The sequence below is a fragment of the Chanos chanos genome, chromosome 6 (assembly GCF_902362185.1).
Source record: "Chanos chanos chromosome 6, fChaCha1.1, whole genome shotgun sequence".
NCBI lineage: Eukaryota > Metazoa > Chordata > Actinopteri > Gonorynchiformes > Chanidae > Chanos > Chanos chanos.
The window spans coordinates 16,372,539-16,394,488 of NC_044500.1; the positions used below are offsets into that span (position 1 = coordinate 16,372,539).

General features: G+C 39.7%; 2 protein-coding genes across 2 annotated transcripts in view; both read left to right on the plus strand.

The window, feature by feature from the left end:
* Positions 1-1,618: 1,618 nt before the first annotated feature.
* On the plus strand, positions 1,619-4,654 carry bco2b (beta-carotene oxygenase 2b). Its single transcript, XM_030777020.1, has 11 exons — positions 1,619-1,797; positions 1,888-2,099; positions 2,218-2,333; positions 2,465-2,567; positions 2,687-2,815; positions 2,918-3,078; positions 3,291-3,458; positions 3,601-3,738; positions 3,889-4,071; positions 4,195-4,305; positions 4,538-4,654. Exons 2-11 carry the CDS (start codon positions 1,910-1,912, stop codon positions 4,652-4,654), a joined length of 1,416 nt encoding a protein of 471 aa, XP_030632880.1. The 5' UTR covers positions 1,619-1,797; positions 1,888-1,909.
* Positions 4,655-8,195: 3,541 nt separating this feature from the next.
* Positions 8,196-21,950, plus strand: part of sorl1 (sortilin-related receptor, L(DLR class) A repeats containing) — a 40,163-nt gene continuing 26,408 nt past the window's right edge. Inside the window, exons 1-5 of the mRNA XM_030776632.1 lie at positions 8,196-8,501; positions 16,296-16,412; positions 17,632-17,760; positions 19,393-19,554; positions 19,884-19,951. Coding sequence (XP_030632492.1) covers positions 8,196-8,501; positions 16,296-16,412; positions 17,632-17,760; positions 19,393-19,554; positions 19,884-19,951 — 782 coding nt within the window. The remainder of the gene's footprint in view (positions 8,502-16,295; positions 16,413-17,631; positions 17,761-19,392; positions 19,555-19,883; positions 19,952-21,950) is intronic.

A 21,950-nucleotide genomic window follows, 5' to 3' on the forward strand; every position in this document is an offset into this window, starting at 1 on the left:
AATTCACATCATCTTATCACACTCTCCTCTGTACTGTACTGTTGGCTTATTTCCAGGGCTCCATTTTTCTGAGTATTGTAGCAGATCCTACAGTAAAATGAATTCAGATATGATTGAACCTGAAGATAATCATTATCAGTGTGTTTAATTGTCATTGTCAGCTGCTATTATGTCATGAGCAGTACAGAAGGCTGTAAAAGGCTGTGAAGTGGAACTCACTGGATGTCAGACCTGACAATCAGCTCCATATCAGCTCCTATCCAGTATGTTGATTTGAAAACTACAGAAGAAGTAATTTTTTTTTTCTTTAGAAGCTTTCTTTCACTGATGCTTTCTGTGTCATACATATGAGGGCAGAAATTGTGCACCATTGTAAGCTGTTTGAGTAAAAAGTCTACATTTCATAAACGGTGAAAAAATGTTACTGTCTCAGAGGCAACCAACAACAAACAGGGAAATTTTCTGTTATCATATAGCCTTGGATTTAAGGGCAGGTCACTGCTGGAGTTAAGGGGGAAAAAAAGAAAAAGAAAAAGAACATTGACTAGATTGACCCAGACATCTGGGTCAAAATCTTAACTAGTCAGATTCCAGAATCATTTACCATCAAGCAAAGTTTTAACAATACTGAAATGATATTTTGCTAAAACTCACATTGATAAGGAGAGAACCTAATGTTTGGCTACCAAATGAATAAATGCTGCTATATCAGTTACTTTTCTAGGGTTAACTGAATGAGTGAATCTTTTGCAGTGGTTTTGCTCTGGTCCTCTTTTACCCAATGCGGTTTACTAAAACAGTGTCATCCTCAGTTTGTTTTCATTTTGTGCTCCAGGGACGTTATGCTTTATTACATGTGTTGTTGTCTTGGGAATTTCCGAGACTCTTAAGAACAATTTTACACAGTGCCCAGCTGCATGGACAAGGGGTGAATTGACTTTGTATTTATGTGGTATAATGAACAATTATGTCCCTAAATGGCTCGCAAACAACGTTTTTGGATTTATGTGACTTTGTGTGACACGTTCTGTGCCTAAAATTTTATTGGCTGTTTAGTTACAGATAATTCTGGACTGAACCCAAATACACTGTCCCTCTTGAAAGCTACTGTTCAAGTTAATATCTAATCAACATACAACACCACATTTACTAGGGACTTTTACAATGCAAAGCCTTGTATAAGAGTCATATGATCAGTCAAGGTCCGTCCTCTATATAATCTCAGCACTAACCTCAGAGACAGTCACAACAGCCTCTCAAGAGCTCCCGAAGAGTTCCTGGCAGCCTGATTCATCCACTTTCCCTCTCACGTCTGTTAGACAAGAAGAGAAGAGACTTCAAGAGACATCCATTGTGAACAATAATAGTCAAGGTACAGAAACCTGAGAGTCTGTAGTTTGCTTAATTTTTGCCTTGTAACAGCTATGAATGCTTATATATATATATATACACACACACATATATATATATACACACATATATATACACACACACACACACACGCACAAACAAAAAATCTAACACAATAAATGTTTATATAACACTTGATGGAAATGTAACCTGTATTTTTTTTTTATGTTGGCAGAAGATGTCAAAGAGTAAGATCTCAAGCAAGTCAAATAAGAACAACCAGCACTTCACAGATGTGCATGGTCTACCATGCATTGAAAAGCTTGTGCGCTCTGTGGATGAGACACCCGAGCCCATCACTACAAAGATCAGTGGGCATATCCCCTCTTGGATCAGTGGCAAATTCCTCAGGAATGGACCAGGGAAGTTTGAAATTGGGAATAACAGGTGAGTAGTGCTTTCTTTACAGAAATGTAAGAAAGCAAAATGATGGTAAAATGACAGTCTAGTCCAGTTAATAATGTCTCTGTCTCGCAGGCTCAACCACTGGTTTGATGGAATGGCGCTCCTGCATCAGTTTAAAATAGAGGACGGACAGGTGACCTACAAAAGCCGCTTTCTGAACAGCGACTGCTATAAGGCAAACACCGAGTACAACCGCATTGTTGTTTCTGAATTTGGGACAGTTTGCATGCCAGATCCCTGCAAGAACTTTTTCCAGCGATTCTTGTCCCGCTTTGAATTGCCAAGTAAGTGCCAATTTTGTAAAATTGTGACTATAACCAAAAGATACTAAACAAAAACTAAAAATGACACAATTAGATTTAAAGTGTTCAATGTAATAATTAACTGTCTCTGCCCTTGCAGAACCAACTGACAATGCCAGTGTGAGCTTTGTCCAATATAAGGGCGATTACTATGTCAGCACAGAGACAAACTTCATGCACAAAATAGATCCGGATACACTGCAGACTAAAGAGAAGGTACAATAATATGTTGTATATTGCTTTCCTTCTTAGCTTAAAACACACACCAGCAGCTAAGTGGACTGTCAACCCGTTGATTAAAATGAATTGAACTAAATGATAATTCAAATGCATGTGTGATTAAATAGGTGGACTGGAGCAAGTTCATTGCTGTTAACGGAGCCACAGCCCACCCCCATGTGGACCCTGATGGAACGACATACAACATGGGCAATTCTTACACAGCCAAAGGTTTGTTTAAATGGATTAAAGCAGGAAAAATCTTGTTTTTACAATAGAATAATTAATCAGCAACAGACCAAGACAGATCTGCATTCGTCTAATCAAACTTTTACGCTGGATATTTTAAGGTGCATTTTACAACATTATCCAAGTGCCCCCAGAGAAGCACAGTCCAAATGACACCTTGGACGGAGCTAAGGTTATATGCTCTATTCCATCTGTTGATAAAGGAAAACCATCATACTATCACAGTTTTGGTGAGTAGGCATCCTGATTATTTCATCGTATGAAATACTAAAGTATTTTGGGATTATGGGAGGGAAGTTGAATATTTTCTTATTTTCCTTATTTCGTTTCAGCTATGTCAGAGAACTATGTGGTATTCATTGAACAGCCCATCAAAATGGATCTCCTTAAGATTGTGACTGGCAAACTACGCGGAAAGGGGATTAGTGATGGTGTTTACTGGGACCCTAAACTAGACACCGTCTTCCATGTGATCAATAAGCACACAGGCAAGGTAAGATTAGACAGGACTAGACACAATATTTACTGATTTCGGTAATATCTCAGAAAAGAACATTTAATCTTAATTTAGCAGAGACTGATGTTATGGACACTTATAACTTTGGTGTTTAGGAAGTAATGGATGTGTTCAGCAAATAAATGGTTAATTATGCCCTAAATGAAATTAGATCACTGAAATAAATATATGGATCTGTTTTCTTACAGCTGAGCTCAGTCAAATATTACACCAAGGCTTTGTCCACGTTCCACCAAATCAACTGTTATGAGGACAATGGCTTCCTGGTGATGGACATGTGTAGCTCAGATGATGGCAAGGCCATCAACAACTACATGGTCCAGAACTTACGCAAATCCGGAGATGATCTGGATGAGGTAAAACACTGGCTACAAAGCATTTGCTGGATAGCAACGACATGTGTTTTATAATTACATTGCTAAAAATCATATATGTGTGTACTGATCCCAAAACTTGTGAAACAACAGAATTGAGGAGATATTTGAACATTTTCCCCAGGTTTACAACACCATGTGCAGAGTATTTCCCCGGCGTTTTGTCTTGCCACTCAACATAGATACGAACACACCGAGCGAACAGAATTTGAACACACTTGTGTACAGCAAAGCTACAGCTATCAAAACAGCCAAGAACCAGGTACGTTGACTTAATCAGGCTACATAGTAAACCATAAAATATGCCATGAACCTTTTGAGAGTTACCTGTATGACAATTCTGTCATAATTAAGATGTTATTTGATTTTTAAAAGTGGTCTAAAATCAATATGACAAAATCTATTTTTGTAGATTTACTGCAAACATGAAGATCTCCATGGTGACGATCTCCATGAATTCGGTGGTCTGGAATTCCCACAAATCAACTATGCAAAGTACAACACCCGTCCATACCGTTACTTCTATGGATGTGGCTTCAGACATCTGGTCGGAGACTCCCTCATTAAGATGGACCTTCAAAGCAAAAAGATGAAGGTTTGATGATTAATGATCTTTTCCACAATATTTTTAAATACAAAACAGAGTGTAGCATAAAGAATACTCACTGCCAGTTTGAATAAACTAATACTGAGGCCCTTGTTTCTGATGACTGTGTAGGTGTGGCAATATCCTGGACTTTACCCCTCAGAGCCTGTCTTTGTCCCTTCACCTGATGCCATGGAAGAAGATGATGGAGTAATTCTGTCAGTGGTCATCACTCCCAATAAGGTAAGGCACTCGGTGTACACCTTCACCAACAGCTGTCCCAATACTGCAAGAAAGCGGAAGCAAACTCTTTGTCATGTGGGTGACACAGGAATGAATTATTCTCATTAAGGCAACTGAATGACGAAACTGCGTGCTTTGCATTCAACCAATTCAGCATATCTGAAAACAAATAATGTCAGTGGGAACAAATTAGTATTTAATCCATTCATTGACAACATTTGTATGTCTGCAGGACAAGAGCACTTTTCTCCTGGTCTTGGATGCCAAGTCTTTTGAGGAGATGGGCCGTGCTGAAGTGCCAGTCAACATTCCTTATGGCTTCCATGGAGCTTTCCAAGCTGGCATTTAGATGACGTTCCAGAGCAGCCACGACTGAGGAGGGGTTGGGTATTCTCTGAGTAAATTCTGGAAAGCCACAAAGAGCCTCTTTTTTTGTCTCTTAAGTGTACAGTATTCTTAATTGAAGTTTTAAATGGAAAGCTTGAGTGCTATGACCTATGCGGCTCTTAATTCAGACTAGCTATTACCTGTTATTTCTTTAAGAAAATAGAAAAAAAAACAAAACATACCAATCAAGCATGTAAAAACAGACGGTCCTACTTTTTTATTTACTGTTTCTATGTTGAGCAATTTCTGTATTGTATTTTGTACTATCCATGAATATGTTACTGTAATAATTATGTAAAAGTTTCAATAAAAAATACCCCAGAACTAAAAAAGGCATCCTTGTCATTTGCCTCATAAGCCCTATGATGTGAACTGTGTAACTGTGTAAAAATACCAGACAAACACACTTAAGAAACATACCAATAAGCTTGTGGATTCAGGGGATTACTACAGTCCAGATAAAGCCATTAAAAGTGACCAGTCCAGTTTATTACTATCATTTTATTTTAAGCTGAAACACGTATAATTAAAGTAACTACAAAACTGACACTGAATAAATTTGCAGGTTTTGGCAAACTCCAACAGGAGAGCAACATTTTATGAAATGTTTCATAAATAGGAGAATAAATGGGGATAAATCATCAGCAGCATGGCCATTAGAACACTTCCATTTTAATGTCTTTCTATCCAATGAGATACAAGAAAAACATTTATTACATGCACAACAGGGAAACTCTATTCGTGAAGATTCTCAGAAATTGAAGCCAAGGTCTGCTTCAAAAGATCCTTCTTCTTCTTCAAATGTGATTCCAAGTTCCTGGCCTCACTGAGTATGTTTTCTAGCTCTCTGGCCTGAGAGGCATCCACCGCTGCCCTCTCCCTTCAACAACAATATTATTTAGTAAAACCGGGATGCAACGAAGACAGTTTCAGCATATGGAAACTTTAAATGTCTCTTTGAGCACCTACCTTAGGACCTTAGAGTATGTGGAGAATAATGCATCAATTTCTCTGTTTGCATCTGAAATATATGGTGAAAAAGCCAGAACAGTGACCAAGGAAAAAAACCAAAAAAAACAGTCACACTAAGCACCATACCCACACACACTGGATATACTAGCAATAATTTTTAATATTTTCATTGACCAAAAAAAAAAAAAAGAGTAAAATTCAAGGTCAGATATTGTGTTTCATATTATGACATGGACAAATTGACAGGAAAGCACAAAATACACAACTGGATGTCTAAGAGTCCATAGTACAAGTCCAAATTAATGTTAATTTTAAAACCAGATGTTTAAGTACCTGCCAACACTGCGTCAAAACCCTCCGCGATGTCTGGGGTTGGTGATTTGTAGCAATGTCCTCTTCTCTTCTTTAAGGGAGAATTATCATAACATTCAGATGCCTGCTCAACCTATACACAACTGAAGTTTAATTATAAAATACTCTAAAAAATTAATTCCAGATATCAGTCAAAAAGATTAATAACAAGATAAAAGTAAGTGGCTTAGTGACTGGTTTATTACTGTTGTAAAGGATAAGTACATTTAGGCTGAATTTACCGTGATCTTGCAAACTGACATAAGTAGGTGAGGTATAGCTGAAAATTATAATATATCAAATATATCAAGTGCTCTATAAAAGGCAGTTGGGTGGTACAGGTAATGCTACCTATTATTCTCATAAAGGTACTTAATTGTCACAAAGATCGGTTAAATGTCACCAAGACTTTGAAATTAGCAGGTAAGATTACGACGAATGCGGATTTTACTTCTGTTTTCCCTTCGGATCCTTTTGTGTCCATCCCTCTTGAGTGACAGTGGGTCTCCTTTAACTGTTAATGACTTTTTTGTGAACGGTTATCTATGACGAACGTGACATACAAGAATATTTTTAAAAGCTGTAAATTTTAACAGATGTTCACTTGAGAAATGATACGTAGTATTTGTTACAGATGGCATCCTACTCTCAATTTAATATAACTTTCAATTTGACCAAAGGACAAACGTAACGTAAGTCAGCATAAACGTTAGTCAATACCGCTATTACAATTTGTTCAGTTAGCCAGTCGGGGGGTTAAATTAACCTAGCAAATTCGCGAGCAGCTACTTGCATATCTCGCTATCTTGTTTCAAGCTATATTTAAAATTCACCTTAGTGCTTCAAACACCGTCTTAAAGGTAAATATACTGCCAAAGACAATAATTTATACTTCTTAAATATTTTGACGATTCTTCTTTTGTTTCACAAGTCACTTATGAGTTAACACTTGCCTTTCTCACAGTGGTTCCATCCAGAAAGCTACGTAAAAATATCTGGCACGTGAGAAGCAAACAAATGAAGTTTGTAAAACCAGTGAAAAATGAGCCAGTGATAGCCTATCAGACTGGGTCACCATCACAGGTCGCTCTCTTCGGGCGGTAATGTACAGCACACACTAATGCATCTCATTACGGCTTGGTTGAACATACAATATCAGTTATGACACGTGTAAGGTAAATTGTGGCCAAAAAAATAAAATAAAAAAGTTCAAAATAAGGGAATGACGGAAAGTGGGTACTGAAACAGGAGAACTATTCCGCTCTGCGTTTCTGACGATATATTGAAGACCCAGGATCGGGAATGAGCATTTACTCTGCGGCAAAACTCTACTGATAGAATAACTGGTCAGGTTCCAAAACACAAAATATCGTCCACTCTTAGTGCCCTGTCTGTAACAGGTCAGCAAAATGGCGTCATTTGAATCAAATATCCCGGGAGTTATCTGAAAGCAGTGTTTAAAAGACATGACATGTTTTTGCTTTTTGTAGCGGTGTTGTGCCCAGATTAGGATAAGTGTCATAACTTCCATGTTTTGTTTGTTTGTTTATTTCGTTGTTGTTTTGTTTTGGTTTGAACTTGTGTGTGATCATAACCTGTAGTCTCATACAAGTAAATACACGAAATGGTCTCCCTTCTTACTAAGTCACTGTCATTTCAGTTTTCTCTGTTCAGAGATATGACGATCTGGGATTCTCAATCCCCATGAAGATGATATTTCTTTCAGTTTGTAAACACCCAAAACACACAGTTTAAAATAACGAGTAATTTGTGATTGTTACTAGTCATACGAGTGGTTTACACAGCAATAGGAATATCCCTATTTTAAATCTCCCGTTGACTAGAAGCAGCCATGTCAAATGTAATTTAAGACATAAATGTAAGTGCTACAGGGCAAATCGAAAATAGTCGCCTTTGAATGAGAAGGGCAATTACATCCTTACCCATTTTGAAATAGCTAACCAAAATGGGCCATTTTTGTTAGTTATGCTTGGGTTTATGTTTCAGAACACAGTATCAATAATCTGGCTCACAACTTTCCCTTTCCAAACTCATTCATAGCAGCGTTACCGTGCTGACAACATCTCACGTGTGGCACTCAGTTTGTATTCGAATCGCCACTCGAGGCGCTCTTCCACGCGTATCCAAAAAAAGAAAAGAAAAAAAAAACGTACACAAACATGGCGACAAGGCAGACGCACAAGATGTTGGCTCCTAGTCGTTGTATTCTGTATTTGTTATTGTGGTTCCTTCCATGGTCAGCTTCTTCCACACTTCGTCTTTACCAAGATGAGAGGTTCATGCGACCGCAAGACAGAGGCTTTTCTCTCGTAAACGTAAATGAACAACATGCATTGGGAATGGGCGCCGAAGCTCAAAAACGAACAGGGCAGCAAGCGAAGGAACTCACAGAAGATACGGCGGTGCATCGGAATCGCAATCGGCGAAGTGCAGCTCAGTCACCCGTGCCAAAGGTTTATGGAAAGGTGAGATAATTTTCTTTTTCATTCAGGTGTCTAGGGGATAGCGATATGGTTTTTTAGCTTTATGACCGCTCGTATCCTAAGTCATACCTGCAGCCGCTAGCGAAGTCATTTACCTTACAAGAGAGCTAGTCAGTCTTCAGTGACCTGTTTGCCATCTCCAATGTCTGTCCCACGCCCCTTCGCGATTTATCACCACGTACAGAATGAGAGGAAATAAATAGACAGTAATTCAAGTGAAGGGATATCCAACTGAAAGAGACAGAGCTGAGTTTCAGCCGAGAAGTCTCAGTGGTCCTATTTAATTTTTCCGCATTTATTGACCAAAGTTTGATTTGATTATCAACGTTACACAACCAACAGATACCTAACCATCAGTTTTCATCTGTAACAGTGGTGTTAGCATTTTCTGCACGACGTGTACAATAGGAGTGTAGGTCACTACCCATCTGCACCTGATGAAGTAACGAGGCCAGATTAATGCAGGGGGCACACTTCATAGCGATTATTGTTGGAAAATGATTTCTGATTCTGCAATCTGTCATACTTTTCGTTTGATCCGTATTTTGTTGTCATTTTGCGTTGAGATTTCATGTGGCAGATGCAGATTTTCGCACGAGTATTTAAGTTTTACAGGCTTTACCCTATATGTGCCATGACGTAACACGTCATTTCACCATTGGTGGCGACGAGTCTTTTAAAGCTTATGAGATGGAGACAGTCTCCAAAGCTTGATTATATAAACATAATTCATTTTGATATCATCCTTGTTTAGTAACTGGACATGCAAAAGAAACGCTATTTTAAACTGGCGTGACTGGTGCCTGTCGTGGTACTCTTGAGCTCTGTATGTAGTCGCAGTACCTTCACATGAGCCAAATACTGCTGTTATTCATTTCGGAGCCATTCATTGTCTGGACTTTCAAAGTAGAAATGATCAATGAACCTCAAGACGAATCAGATGTTGTTCTTTACTAATATGACTTACACCCCCCCCCCCCCCTCCCCAAACTTGCATATGATTATCATGAAAATGGACCCAGGATCAAATGGGTGATGTACAGTGAGACGCAGTTTAGAATTTGAAAATACTCAAATAAAAGAAACAGATATGTTTGGTTTCATTCTCACCGAGCTAATTACTCATTTAATTTTTAAGTGCCTCTTTCATAGTTCTAAGTTGTCGAGTTTCTTCAGCAAATCATGATGTAGTGATTTGAGCCGTCTCTTTTCCCTTTACAATAGAACAGGAGGCCTTTATTCAACTGAATTCCTTTGACAAAACTGGATTTGTCAGTTTGCTGCATATATGTACTGGTTTATTTAACAAGATAATCACCAAAGAAGGCATGATCCATATAATAGGCTCTGTTCAGGTTTAATGGGAACTCTTTAAATATTTTTACCATAAAATGCAACAGGGGAGCTCACCCTGTGTGTCACAAGGCTTTCATTTTGTATGCACAGGAAGTCATCCATGAGTTGTCGTTACAGCACTGGACAAAAGACATATTAGTTTCAAAAGTATTGTCTGTCTCCGAGAATCTTGTTAAGATTTCCACACAGCGAGTTTCTTCCTTCCTTTTCATGATTTTTGTTTTGAATTTTGAAAACCTTTAGTGCCGTCTTTCAGACAAGCTTGTAAGCTAGCAGTGAAGTTGAATCAGACTTGCCTCCATACAAGACTTGCACAAACAGACACAGAACTTTTTTTTCCCCCCTCATTAATTGAAGTGCCTTTGGTTCAGCCTGAACAGAAGTAAACTCCTCAGGACTGACGGTGTTTGTTAATATTCCCTAGACCCGTAGTGTCCACAGCATTGTTGTGCAGCAGTAATTATGCTTCGCAGGCCAGGACACAGCAAGATGAGTCAGAGGTCAATACAGTGGGTCCTTGTTCAGAATTGATTCTCTGTTTACTCAGAATCTTCCGTGTTTTATTTATTTTTCAATTTCAGCTGTGGCTTACCCATTAACCTACCCCAAACCTGTAAAATATTTTATAGGGCGAAAAGTAATTCCTATTTCATTTGTAATGAAAGGACCATTAATGCCGCCTGGAGCGTAATGGATATGACGTGCTCTGAACAGTCTATCTGATTGCTTTTCTGATCTGCAGTGAGTCAGTAATGTTTATTTTAAATAAGAGCTTCATGTGTAATGTTGTAGTTTTGGTAAATTACTCCTCCCTTTTTTTTTAATGAAAAACAAATTATTACTATCGATTGCTCCTCTCTCTGTAATCAATTCATGTAGTATTTGTAGCATCTTTTGATAGTTTTTGGGTGTAAAACTCTCAGGTTTGTAAGGCAATAAGAGTATTTGAAGAGGGTATTTAAAAGATGGGGTGCTATCTTAAGTTCTGTCTTCACAGTTCTCTAAACTAGATGTGTCAGTGCTGATTGAGGCTGAGTCTTCTTTGCAGACTCTGTAGTCTGTAAAATAAACTGCTATTGAATTTAGCTCATTCAGCTGTGAGGCTTACGTGACATTTCAGCAAGGTTGTTGTAGTCTGACAGACAAATACCAGTATCAGGTAAAATATGGGTATAATAGGTGTAATACTTTATAGAATAATTTCATTGATTTGACACCATTGTATTAAATTACAGAAATGGCAGGGTGTTTGTCTCATAACTGCTAATCTTAAGCCGCTTTCTCGTATGAACTCCAGACAATGTCCAGAGAATCACGTCTGGACATTGTCCAGAGTTGCCCTTTCACACATGTAACAAATAACAGGAGATTGTCCATGTCAGATGTGTTCTCACCTACTGGAAATATTCAGTTTGGTTTAGGCAATGGGTAGCAACTGGTTAGAGTGTGCAGGAGGCAGGACACGACGCAAAAAGTACACTGCGGAAATCGCAGTGTTTTGCTCACAGCGCATTGAAGATGGCTACCGACTCATCCGTAACGATGACTAGTGTTTGCATCGATATCAATGCTATATGTATTTGGAGGTATCTACAATATCAACGAAAGAGTGGAAAGTAATATACAGGCAAGCAGAAAAGATTATGAAGCAGCTACACTCTGTGCACAAAGATCCCACCGGTTTCGCTCCAGCCACATGATAGAAACGTCATCAACACACCCACTCACTCACTGTGAATTCTCTGGACAATGACATGCTCTATTCACACACTCAAACGGACACGGACTTTGCACTAGGGAGCTGGCAGGGTAAAATCCGTTTAAGGTCCGGTCCAACTGATTCAGACATTTGTGTTCTCACATACAGCTCCTCCGGGTAATGTCTAGATTAGTTCAGTGCAGTGCATGTCTGAAACAGGCATTATTCTTATATGTCTTTGCTTTTAAGTGTTGTTTATTCATTTAATTATTTACTTAGAAAACCAATCAGATGACTTCAGCCTTTTTACATAGTTTATGCTTCTTTTCAGAGGCGTATTATTACCCCATTTTGTTGTGCTTAGTCTTTGTGAAAATTTTTCTGATCTACTTTGGCTTGGCAGAGATAAAAGCAAATTGAAAGTAAATTAACCATGCAAAGCACTGTTTTATGTAAGTAATCACACAAATAGCAGTAATAAGGGTTTACGGTAATGCACTGGTATTGAGTAATACGTACACTGTGAAATCTTTTTCCCAGAAGTTAGTGAAGAGCCATTTGCTGTGAGAAATCATGAACTATAGTTTGGATTAACTGAGTCATATACAATGATATTATTTCCCAAAGTTATCGTAAGTTCAGATCCAGTTCCTTTCTGAGTTACCCTTTACATTTTTACATTTTAAAAAAGAAAAACACAACTCTCTCTCTCTCTCCCTCTTTTTCATGCTCTCTCTCTCTCTCTCTCTCTCTGTCTCTCTCTCCTCTTCTGTTTTTTACACTGAAACAGGAGCTGTTGAGTTCTTTTTATGCTAATAGTATGGCACTTGGTCAACACGTCCCAGGGTATAGTTTTAAATTTACCCATTTAAAACATGACAGTTATCACAGCCTTTTTGAAAGCCCTGTTGTTGATTCAATAGCAAGACTGTTCCTTTATGCGAAGGGAACTTAGTGTATCAGTGTTTACATAGGGAACTATAGGTGTGCCAGCTGACAGTTTAACTCTGAAACGGTAGAGGACAGCTGTATGTTGGGAACTAAGATACTAAGGTGGATTCTCACTGTTTTTAGCTAACAACGGAGAGAGGCACTGGATCTTAAATGTGAGAGGAGTTATGTGTGTGTGTCTGTGTGTGTGTGTGTGTGCGCGCATGTGTCTGTGTTTGTGTTTGTGGATTATGTACAAGAAGTGGGGGGAGGAGACTGAGGATACTTATGTGAAATTCATGCAGGAGGTGTGAGGAGAACTTGTCTGAACATTTTACTGATGTAGATTCACTAATCAAACAAACATGAATGTTTGCCTCCACGTCTGTTATTGTCACTCTGAGTTCACCTTCAGTCATCAGATATGTTGAGTCATCCTTGAGTTTGGCCTCAGGCTACTGCTACCTGGCCCACATACTACACACATACTGATTTTTGTTAACTCCTACTGGGAAATCAGGGAGATAGTTATTGATAGTATATTAGTCATTTTGTATCCTCATTGTCCTCTTCCAGAAAGTGTGTAATTACAATGGACATGCTGTGTCTTGTTCTAGACAGATGGTTCATGTGATCTTTTGGTCTTTTGGAAATGTAATGCTCTGGTGAGTTTGTGTCTGGTTAAGATTTAATGGTGCATCAAACAGATAAAATGTTGACAAAATAAAACAGCGAAAATGTTGGCTAATTATAAACAGCTAAAGGGCGTGTCTGAAGCATGTGTGGTTCACATTTATCCAGGGTTAGGTTACAAAATAATTTTCCTGTGTTTTTTGTCATTGTGGGTGCTTGTGTTGTGGCTGTAGAAGGTCACAGTTGCTTGGTAAGGGTACTTGAGACACACTGGCTCTAGGGATGTGCCTTGGGCCAGATCTGAATACCTTTGCTTATCCTGCTGGACCCCTTTCCCAGTCCTTTGGAAGTAGCATGAAAAGGCACAATGCATGAACCTTTCAACTTTATTCACTTTTTTTAGTTTTTTTTTTTTTTTTCAATAACTGAGACTAAAATTGTGTCATGTCAGAATAATACTGAACTACACCTGAATACTTTGATAGCTTGTGCTATCATGCATTTGTGCAATATAACAGATTTCCAAAATTCAACGTATGAAACTTACTTTTGAATTGACTTTTTCATCGAAGTCAATAATGTTAAGTGACCGTGAATCAAAGTCTTACACTGCACATGTCATAAGTTAATGGGAAGAATCGTAATCAAGGCTGGCTAGTTTATTGATCATTAGGGACAATCCCTACATCGTTCATAACGGTAATATGTTCATTTATTAAATGATATCTCAGCCATTTCCCGTGTGCTGTGCGGTTTATCTCCCTCACTGGGACTATAGGCCATAGCTGATTGCTTACCAATAATAAACGTGTAGGTGGCCGCTTGGCTTGAGCAGCAGTGCTGCAGAGATGATGTCATTGTTTCAGTCTAACACTTGTAAAATACCTGCGGCAAGCAGTAGCTCAAATGCTTGCTCTCTCTCTCTCTCTCTCTCTCTCTCTCTCTCTCTCTCTCTCTCTCTCTCTCACTCACTCTGTCTCTCTCTCTCTCTCTCTCTTTCTCTCTCCCTCCCCCCCCATGTTTATTGAATGAATAATGTATTAAAAAATGTGCACTGACTCAGTCTAAATATTTCTAGGCATCCTCCACTCACCACTTTTCAGGATAAAGAAGACATAACAAAAAGATGTGATAAAGGGGTAGGGCTATCAGGTTGTTCACACCAACTGCTCTATGATGTTCTCATGAAAAAAAGGTACTTGTTTATTGAAACTGTGCAGGATCAGACTTGTTAAAGATAACTTTGACATGAATTTTGTTTTGCTGATTTGGTCTCAGTTTCTTTTTTCTATCAGTTAATCGAATTTTGTTATTTGGATTTTCAAATAATTGGTATTTTGTTCACCGTTCTTACTGGCAAGACGCAGAGCTACAATAGGGTAAATCAGAGTCATTTACGGTGTTAATTCATTTTCCCCGTGATTTTGCGGCAAAGATATGATACGACACCTTTTTCACCACATAAATCAGTTTTATGACATTTAATTTCTTTTCTGTTGTCTGAACGGTCCAACAAATCAAAAAAAGTGACTATCTGAAAAAAAGACGAGTTGAGAAAGACAGGAAAGGTTAAGTGGTCGTGTCCGCTGGCATCTTCTCAAATGGAGAAATGCCAAAGGTAATGTACAAGACTGAGGAACCAAGACCATACAAACACCAGCTATCACCAGTCTCTGTTATTCTTCAGTCATTCGCTATTACATCAGAAATACCACTTTATTTTTTTCTTCATCTTCGGCCTCACACCTGCTCATATCGACAGGAAGTGTTTGTATTTTTAATCGTTCAACTGCGAACGTTTCATGTCAGCTGTCACCAATTCCACATGATTTTACAGCAACGACAGCTTATCAGGATAGTCACTGTCGCACTCTGCAGCATTACGTTTTCCTCAACCGTTTAATCCTTTATGTCCAACACAGACCACACCTGTGTTCCCATGGATCCATTTTCACTTCTATATGCATCTCAGAGCTTGAACTCACTGTGTCGTCTGCTTATGGACAGGTTTTTCAGGTCTGTTAAGCTAACGGACTGTCAAAATGCGTACGCAACGACAGCCAGATGGATTGGGGCTCGGAGCCTTTAGCTTTGACTAAAGAGGGGTAAAACATCTTATCGTTTTTTTTTTCGGTTAAAGGAGTCCTGTAGCCTGATTATTCGGTGATTCTATCTGCAGCAATTTCCCTAAGTGTTCCATCTTAACGGCACTATCATTCTTTGTGTTTAGCTGTGTCAGTGGGAGCATGCCGATAGGCTGCGCACTCGTTGTGGCCGGCGAGGCTTAGAAAGGTTGGGAGATTTAAAGCTCTGTCATTTCAGTTTAAATGATAACACCACAGTGATGTGAGGAGGTTGAGTTAAGACTTGATGTTTGAATTTGCAACCATACACAGCAGAGCCCCCATTTGTAGATTGATATTTTCTAGTATGTTACTACAGCACTGTTGTGTATTGTTTCGCAGTACGCACCAGGTATATAGTTATCGTCTTCAGATATCTCTCCTTAAATAAACTGAGTAAATATCTCCACAAGTAAAGTGTCTATGCGATAGCTAGCAGAGCTCTGCATTGCTTTCTTATGGAATGTGGATAAGTCATTTTGCTTGCTTGGTGAAAATCCACAACCGTTTGGAATTACTCTCTGTCTCAAGAAAAAAAAAAAAAAAAAAAAAAGAAAGAAAGAGAGAGAGAAAAAAAGTGAAGACTGCAGTAAAGAGGCACACATTTGACATTTTGCTGGGCTACAATAAAGACAAGACTGATGTGTGGCATTTCTTTTTAATGGCTTCTAAGAAGAGGAAGTATAAGGAGAGAGGAAAAAAAAAAAACTATCCGCCCCTGCAGAATTCCTAATAAAGATGTGAGATAGAGATTGAGTGTGTGTGAGTGAGTGAGTGAGTGTACTTGGGGAGGAGTGGGTGGTGGGAAGGAATGAAAAGATGACATACTTTTCTCTGCTCTCCAAATCAGATTGGAAAAGTGCCCATACCGTCACCTCTTTTGTTGCTTTGCACGAGTGTTCCCGTTCTTCTCTTTATCGGCTCTGTATTGTTTTCACCGTAAACATTATGCCCTTGCCAAAGCCCTTCAACTGTGCAAACGCTTGGATGACACTTGAAACTGCTTTCCTTCTAATCTGTGTTACTTATTCACAGGCCCACCTGAATGACTCACATAACCAGATGGTGGTCCACTGGGCAGGGGAGAAAAGCAAAGTCATTGTAGCTTTGGCCAGAGACAGCATTGAGGCCACAGAACCCAACAGCAGCTCGGTGAGTGGGTGGTTCCGTCCAACAAATAAACAACAACAACGACAACAACGACAACAAAAACAGCTTGAATGTGTCTTCTCCATTGGTTACACAGTATTTTGCAGCACTGCTGTTTGTAGCTACATCAGCCCACATTTGCTCTCCAACACAATACTATTTTAAGAATGGATATGTATCTTGATGTTCTGAGCTGTTTTATTTGTCTGATACAGCAACGAGGACATCTGTTGAGTAGTAACTGTGTTTTTCCTCTCTGCCAAATTGACTGGGACCTAGCCTTGCCTGCCATGTGTTTCATAGCTCTTGACTTCTCCCAGATTAAACCCTCCATCTGTCCCACAGTACACAGTACAGAGAGTGTTCCTCTCTTCTTCATCTCATCTCAAATCCCGTCAGATGTTCAGCAGAGCAGAGACAGTCCTCAGATAGTTCCATGTGTCATGAACCCTTGTTGTGCACCCCGTTTGCGGCAGGATTTGCCTACCTTATGCAAATACGTGGGCGGGATGACATACTCGTTTTTATATGCTAACAAGCAAGGGTTGTAATCTCCTCGCTGCTGTGTGCTCCTGGAAAGCTATTGGCACGGGGGGGGGGGGGGGGGGGGGGGGGGCGGGGGGAGTTTGAGAGCTCAATCATTTGATAACGTATTTGAGGAGTCAGTAAGCAGTAAAATACACTTCGTAGAGACATTGTCATAGTACATTTATTTCAAATGCGTGGAAAATTGATTGAAGAATACCTGATATATACTATTCGACAATAGAGTTCCAAATTAGATTAGTTCAGAATAGGCTTCATCATTAGATTACTCTGAAATCTGCTTTGCAAATTAATACAATACAGTATACACTACTTTCAGAGCTGTCTGATGAAATTGGCACCGAATGAAAAATCAGAAGATGAGCAATTTTATTTTTCCTTTAGGAGCATATTAGCTTTTCATTGAATCGCTACATTGAATTTTTCTCAAATGATTGAACAACTGCTAGAAAAATACTGAATACATATTATGCATGGATAAGAGATGCTGATAACGTTAGATTATAAATCATCTCAGTTTGTTTGTCATTATTGCTTTGTTTTGCACATTAATGAATTGATATACACAGATATAGGTACATGCATATATATATATACATACCTATAGAAAGTCTAAACTGTGTAGATGGCATAGGATATTAGGGGTGTTTGACTTTTGATTTCATGTGTATTGCAGGTGTATGTGTCTTATGACTACGGAGGAACCTTTGTAGCCATATCTGACAGATTTAAACTGTCTGGAGGAAAAGAGAAGAGCAAACAGGTCATCTCCCAATTTTACCACAGCGCAGCTGACAACAAACGAGTGAGTATCCGAGAAACCCTTTTGAAAAATAGCCAGGCTAGTATAAGAGGAAAGGGGAGGGAGAAAATCCAATCAAAACTTCCGAATGATGGGTGTTCAAGGTCGTGGCCACTGTACGTAGAAATGAACTCCAAAGACGTTTTTGCAGCACTGACCTTCAGTCGGACTGTGTTGTCTCATTGATTCGGTGAACCCTGGAAGCTTGTTTTCCTATTTGTGGGAGTGTTCTGCAGCTCAGTGCTGGGTGCAGACCTCTCCTGTGAGATACTGAGACAGAGTGAGTAATGGCCCTGGCCCCGCCCGCGGTTGCCCTTGGCGCCCAGCTTCCCCGCATGTTCCAGGGAGACGCTGCCAGGTGTAAAGTCTCCTGGGAAACGCGGCGCACTGCTGCAGATGTCGGCTGCGCCGCTGCCTGGAGCCTGCAGTGCGTCTCTGCGGAGGTTGACGGCAGCAGATGGTGAGCATCCATCTGAGGCAGGTGCTGGTGATGGCAGTTGTGATGGTCATGGTGGCCAGGGCTTGGAGTGCTGCAGAAGGGCAGATAAGAACAGCATCCACCAGGATACAACTGTGGAACCACTTCACTGAGAAAATCATTTCAGAAGGCAAATGACTTCTTATCACCAGGGAGCTGGTTGGCTATGCTCAAAGAGCCAGTGCTGTCACAGCTCTGATGTTTGTGTACATGAGGGTCTAGACGATACCTAAAATAAACACCTAAATACCTAAATTAATCCATTTCGTTGTAAAAACATCACATTCATGTATCCAGCTATCTATCTGTATCTATATTGATCAATCTATCTTTCTATATATCTATCAGTATACCTATCCATATACCTATCTATCTATGTATCTATCTATTTATCTATCTATCTATATATATGTATGTAAGTCTGTATCGACCATAGCTTGATAATGTTTCAATGAGGAACAGACCAGAAGTTGTTGTCAACTGTATATATTTGGGTAGGAGCCTTGTTTGATCATGGGTGTGTATTTTAATGGTAGAGTTGTCTTTAAAGCAGAGGGTCCTTGTGGAATAGATTTTTTAGCGTACCACAGGATGCCAGGGACCCGAATTCTCCCCTGTGACTGCCACACGTGTTGGTCCCCTTTTAGCTGTCTGTAGAACACCTCTCTCATCCTCACACTGGGGTTTGTGCATAGATTTAGCTTCAGGATCGTTATTCGGGAGACTTTTTTTTGCCAAAGGCTTCACTCCTCAGTCCTCCTCTGCAGAGTCTTTGTTCTCAAGAGGGATCTGTCCTGTTTCCAAACGGAGGACGTGGAGAGGAGAAGGGTTATGCGGAAGGCACTGAAACAAAGCATCAAAGGGATGAAGGAAGAAAATGGGGGATTAGGACTGAATAATTATGCAATCAGAATAACTAAACACCCCCCCCCCCCCCCCCCAACCTCAAAAACACAAATATTTTTACTTTGTTTTTGTCCCTTTGATGTTTTTTGCCATGCATTTTCTCCCTACCAAGTGTCTATATTTCATATATAAAATATATATTTATACAAAGTAAAGAATCACCTCTTGGAAAAGCTCGTGTCTCATTAAGGATTTGTCATTTTAACTCGATATTGTTCACTCATATTGTCGTATTCATCTTTTCCCTATAGTACATCTTCACAGACACCAGGAACAGTTTCCTCTGGAATACTTTTGACTTCTGCAAAAATGTCCAGGGTTTCTCCATCCCATTCAAACCCACCGACCTTCTGTTGCACAGCAAGAGACCCAACCTAGTTCTGGGGTATGATGGCTCCCACCCAAATAAACAGGTACACTGCAGGAAACAACCCATGTACAGATGTTTAAATCACCAAATGATCATTTTTTACATCAATGGAAGTTCAGCTGCTCTGCCAGCTGTTGCTGTCAGACTAATAATTGTCTTGCAGATGGTGTTAATCTTCACATACCACAAGATTGCTATGCTATTCAGTTTCTCCCCATGCAGTTAGTATACTTGTTTTAAGTATACACTCATGGTTAGAAGCACTAGGAGGGAACAAAATTTATAAAATATTTTATGTTGTAATCGTTCGTTCTGTGTTTTTTCTTTACTTCCCCTATTTACTGTCATATTTCCGTTTTTTTTCCTCTCTAGCTATGGAAATCAGATGACTTTGGTGAGACGTGGGTGCTAATTCAAGAGCATGTGAAATCCTACTTCTGGTAAGATCGGTGAAACTGCAGGCCTGAATCATCCAGAGAGCATAGAAATCCTCTGTGCATGTGTGAAATTTTCCAAGAGCACGAGGGAAATTGGGAAGAGTTGTGTGTGTGTGTACGCGTACGCGTGTGCGTGCATGCGTGTGTGTGTGTGTGCGTGCATGCGTGGGTGTGTGTGTGCGTGCATGCGTGTGTGTGTGTGTGCGTGCATGCGTGTGTGTGTGCGTGCATGCGTGCGCACGTGTGTGTATGTGTGTGTATGTGTGTGTGTGTGTGTGTTTGTAGGAAGAAGACCTCTTTGATTTGTTCTACGTGTTCACTGTTTAGCTCCACTGCCTTGCAGGCTTATTGTGGCCCATTTGATTGCACTAAAATGAGTTAATGCGTGCCCCATTGATGCTTTTCACTTTCTGTCTGAATTAGAGCTGGCCCCTAATTTGACCAGAAAATGCCCTTAAACGATCTCAGCTCAATGCAGAAGAGTGGACAGATCAAAATGTGCTCCAACTCCACAGGAACTGAACGATTTTAATTGGATGATGGGGTGATAGTAGTTGTGTGTCAGCTTTTTTTTTTTTTATAAAAGTGGAAGTATGTCACTACGCTTTTTTTTTTAATAAATGCCAACTTCCCAGAAAACACTGAGACAGAGTTACGTTTTCATCATCTTTCTACGCAAAAATTAAGCACAGACTCAGCAGAAATTAGTCATGAGAGGAAATACAATTGTTTTCTTGACTTATTCCTCTCTACATGCACTGATGCCACTGTTCTCATCAAATCTACTAAACACTAAACAGTGTCCCAGCAACACCAACCTAACACAAAAATTGCTCAAACTGAAACTGAACCAGTACCATTTCAGACCAGACTGTTTTGTTTTACTGGTTCTCAGAAATGTAAGCAATCTGCCAGAATGGAATCCTCTGCGGATTTTGTCTTGTTGCTCAAAAACTGATATAAGATAGCTACTGCATTTGTGTTTTTCACTTTTCTGATTTCTTTAGCTGACATAATTATTTTGTCTTGAGGCAGTGTTTTTTGGGTTTTTTTGCCATTACTCACTCTGTCTCAGTATCTCACAGGAGAGGTCTGCACCCAGCACTGAGCTGCAGAACACACACACACACACACACACACTACTGTTGTTACAACCTAATACTACATTGTAGTGCACTATGGACCTGCTATTATTGTGGTAGGAAACATCAGTGATGCGAGTCTGTCCTTTTTCAAGTCAGAGTGTTAGTGAAAGAGGAAGTGCACCCCTCCCCCTTGTTATTATAGATTCTTCATGATAATCTGGAAGGAAGTTGGTGTTTACGGGAGTGATCACAGAGGCGGAGTCAGTCTGCTGATAGCAGCACGGCACAGTGCAGCGCTTTGGGTTTCTCTAATGAGAGTACCCAGACTGTGCAGATTAATAAATGCATGCATCTGCCAAAGCCCTGACGTGAATGCCGTGCATTCAGTGCCAGTGGAAATGACAGCATAATAAAATGCTGCAGTGGCCTCAGCTCTTTTCCATTTGGAATTTACACGTCCAATCACCACGGTGAAAAACCATTTGTCCCTGTAAAATAGCATGTGAGACTATTCAAGGTCAGGCTTAGTTGTGAACATGTTATGAAAAGGATAGGGAATTATTTGGCTAGGTATGTACAAAAATGTCATTGCTCATGACTCCACTGGCCACAGCAGTTACCTCCTGCACAGACCGTGCTCAGAACATCATACGTCATTTCTGCTGACTCAGTCTTCAGGTGCTTCGTATGTAACCTTTTCTCTCTCAATGGATTGTCTCTGCTAATCCTTTTTAAGAGGCCACCAGATCTGGTTAAGAGTGCTATAAGCCCTAAGGTTTTATTTCTGGGATGGATTCAACACTAGCTCAAACTACAGGGAGAGTCATAGAGACGCATGCATTTGTTCCCTTTAGTCTAATCCTTTTATCCTGTTGCTTGGAGGTTTAAAAGCCAGTCTCAACAAACAGCCTTCGTGT

Excerpts from the sequence above, each read along its gene's own strand:
- bco2b (XM_030777020.1), top strand. The coding sequence starts at position 1,910 with ATGGCGCTCCTGCATCAGTTTAAAATAGAGGACGGACAGGTGACCTAC. Across the intron at positions 2,568-2,686 it reads CAATTCTTACACAGCCAAAG|GTGCATTTTACAACATTATC; the intron begins GTTTGTTTAAAT and ends GGATATTTTAAG. Across the intron at positions 3,459-3,600 it reads CCGGAGATGATCTGGATGAG|GTTTACAACACCATGTGCAG; the intron begins GTAAAACACTGG and ends CATTTTCCCCAG.